General features: G+C 44.2%; 1 protein-coding gene across 4 annotated transcripts in view; it reads right to left on the reverse strand.

The window, feature by feature from the left end:
- sox5 (SRY-box transcription factor 5) overlaps positions 1 to 2,500 on the reverse strand; it is an 84,974-nt gene that overhangs the window by 82,391 nt on the left and 83 nt on the right. For all 4 annotated transcript variants that reach the window (XM_081722687.1, XM_035528239.2, XM_035528238.2 and 1 more), the window contains exon 1: positions 2,325 to 2,500. This exon is cut by the window's right edge and continues 83 nt beyond it. In XM_081722687.1, the coding sequence (XP_081578813.1) occupies positions 2,325 to 2,362 (38 nt within the window). In that variant the 5' untranslated portion in view covers positions 2,363 to 2,500. The remainder of the gene's footprint in view (positions 1 to 2,324) is intronic.

Genomic DNA, 2,500 nt, shown 5'->3' on the forward strand with positions numbered 1-2,500 from the left:
TTATTAAATTTTTCTCATTTTATTATATATGATGGTAAATAATTTATCTTACAGAACACTTATATTGTAATATTAAATCTGCATTTACCTTTAAAACAATATCAGTATTAAAACTAATAAAATAACAAAATCATTACAAGAAGTAAATTAGTGACATTAAAATGTGGACACCAATACTTTAACTTACAAAATGTACAGAAAATTATTAGCTGTTCTATAACAAGCTATAACCTCCTAGACCTCTTAAACATCTGCTCATTAATATTCAGTCCATATTTCTCCTCTGCTACACTAAAATGCTGCGATTAACGTTACTACCTTAAAAACAACATCACCTTTAAATGAATCGCTGTATTATTGGTGCTACCAGGTAAATGTTTATTCAGGGTGACATGTTAACAAGTCATAAATTATTTTAGACTTTGACAAAACGTTACGCCCTGAGTCTAAACTGATTTACAAAACATCTATCTTTCGATAAAAGCAATTAAAAAATTTCAAATGACTTACAGAAACGTTGAGCCATTCAACATCAGGACAGAAGAGATGGGCTTACACACACATACAAACACACAGTTACACACACACTTACACATACACACACACACACACACACACACAATCTCCTGCTATACACACTCCACTATACAGGAAAAAATCAAGCTAAATATCAAAATGCTAAAGAGACGCTAAACATCAACACTTCATAAACACACATACACACATACACACACACACACACACACACACAGGCTTTAAGTCATTGTAATCCCCAAGTTTGTCTGCATTCCTCTCCATCTTTCTATGTAATCCTCTAAATTTTTAATGCCTCATAGCTGTTGTTATCTGTGTCTCTTTACACCCCACCACTTACACACACTTTACAGGATGAATGATTTATTAAAAACACATTTTTTTCCCGTCGTACAAATGTGTTCTTAATTCAGGGATAAACCCAGGGAGTTTATCACCGAACAAAAGATTAGTTTCATCTGGCAAAACACTGCAGTTCCTCTAATGCAATAAAACACTGTGGACGGGTTTCGGATTAAAAGTACTGAGCATTAAAACAGGGAATTAGGTTTAATCTCCTGGATGAGGCTTTGGAATCAAACAGTTTTTCTTCCGTGGTGCAGCCACGTTTGTTGACACGGCGCGCGAGGTGGGAATGGGGTCCCCCCCTCGTGAGCTGCAGAAGGCCCATGTAGACATCTGGGGGCAATAAAAGTGAAAGAAACCCTGGCAAAAATAAACAAAGCCTGACAAACGAGGAAATCACGCCGCTAAGGTTCAGCTCCGGCAGAACAGAGAAAAAAGGGAACCTGGAGCTAAAGAGGGCAGCGTAATGGAAGGGGGCAGCCCGGCGCCACTGACGGGACGGAGCAGTACGGAGCGGGACGGAGCGGGACGGCCAGAGAAGGCAGCGCCTCGCCGGTGACACAGACCGGGAGGGACAAAGGTGGACCATTCACTCAAACCGAGAGCGCGAGAAGGCGCCAGACGGGGGAGACTCGGCCGGGGCATCGCTGAGGAACGCTCCCAAACATTCCCAAACGCCGTCCTCGCCGTGACGCTCTCCCCAGAGCACAGCCAGAAACACAGCCTGACCTGAGAGCCACACTGCATATAAACAGCACCCCCTTTTAGCCACAGCTACGGGACTGTGCGCGGGCAGAACCGGAGCCAGAACGAGAAAGAAAAGAGAAAGTGGACAGCAGAAAAGGAGGGATGAAGAAACGGTGGAAAGGAGTTAGTGCAGCCAGCCACCAGAACCAGAGTCCAAATACTGACACGCACAGAACCAGAATACTGACACAGATAACTTTGACCATGTGGTGCCAAAAGTGTGTGATAAGGAGAGAGAGAGAGAGAGAGAGAGAGAGAGAGAGAGATGCAAGGGTTTCTCATGGTCACTATGTTTACTGCAGCTGGACATGTCACAGTCTCACACACACACACACACACACACACACACACACACACACACACACACACACACACACACACACACACACACACGAGTATAAACTTTCTCTTGTTCTGTACACCCCAAACACAGTTACACATGAGCTATGGTCTAACTCCTTTTCATCAGTGACACAAAGTCCAACAAGCACACCAATAACAGTCACTGTGACACACACACACACACACACACACACACACACACACACTCCCTTAGGCAAATACACTATGCTCCCATCATAAAGAGCAACTCTCACTCGCCCTTCTGTTTCTTTCAAGTTGCTTGGATAAAGTGGCTAGCATGCTTGCGCATGTGTGTGTGTGTGTGTGTGTGTGTGTGTGTGTGTGTGTGCACGTACCTGTTAAACTCCTGCGGTATCTCAGGTTCTGTGAGCATGCTGGATCAGGGAGGTTTTCAGACTAAGATCCGTCCACAACAACATACACGTCCGGCAGGCAGAGACCTAGCCACACACACGCTAGGACACACACTACGTAGTGATCCTCTAACCTCTCGCGCAACAGAGAGCGCTTC

This window comes from Electrophorus electricus, chromosome 11 (genome assembly GCF_041902795.1).
Source record: "Electrophorus electricus isolate QZ-2024a chromosome 11, ASM4190279v1, whole genome shotgun sequence".
NCBI lineage: Eukaryota > Metazoa > Chordata > Actinopteri > Gymnotiformes > Gymnotidae > Electrophorus > Electrophorus electricus.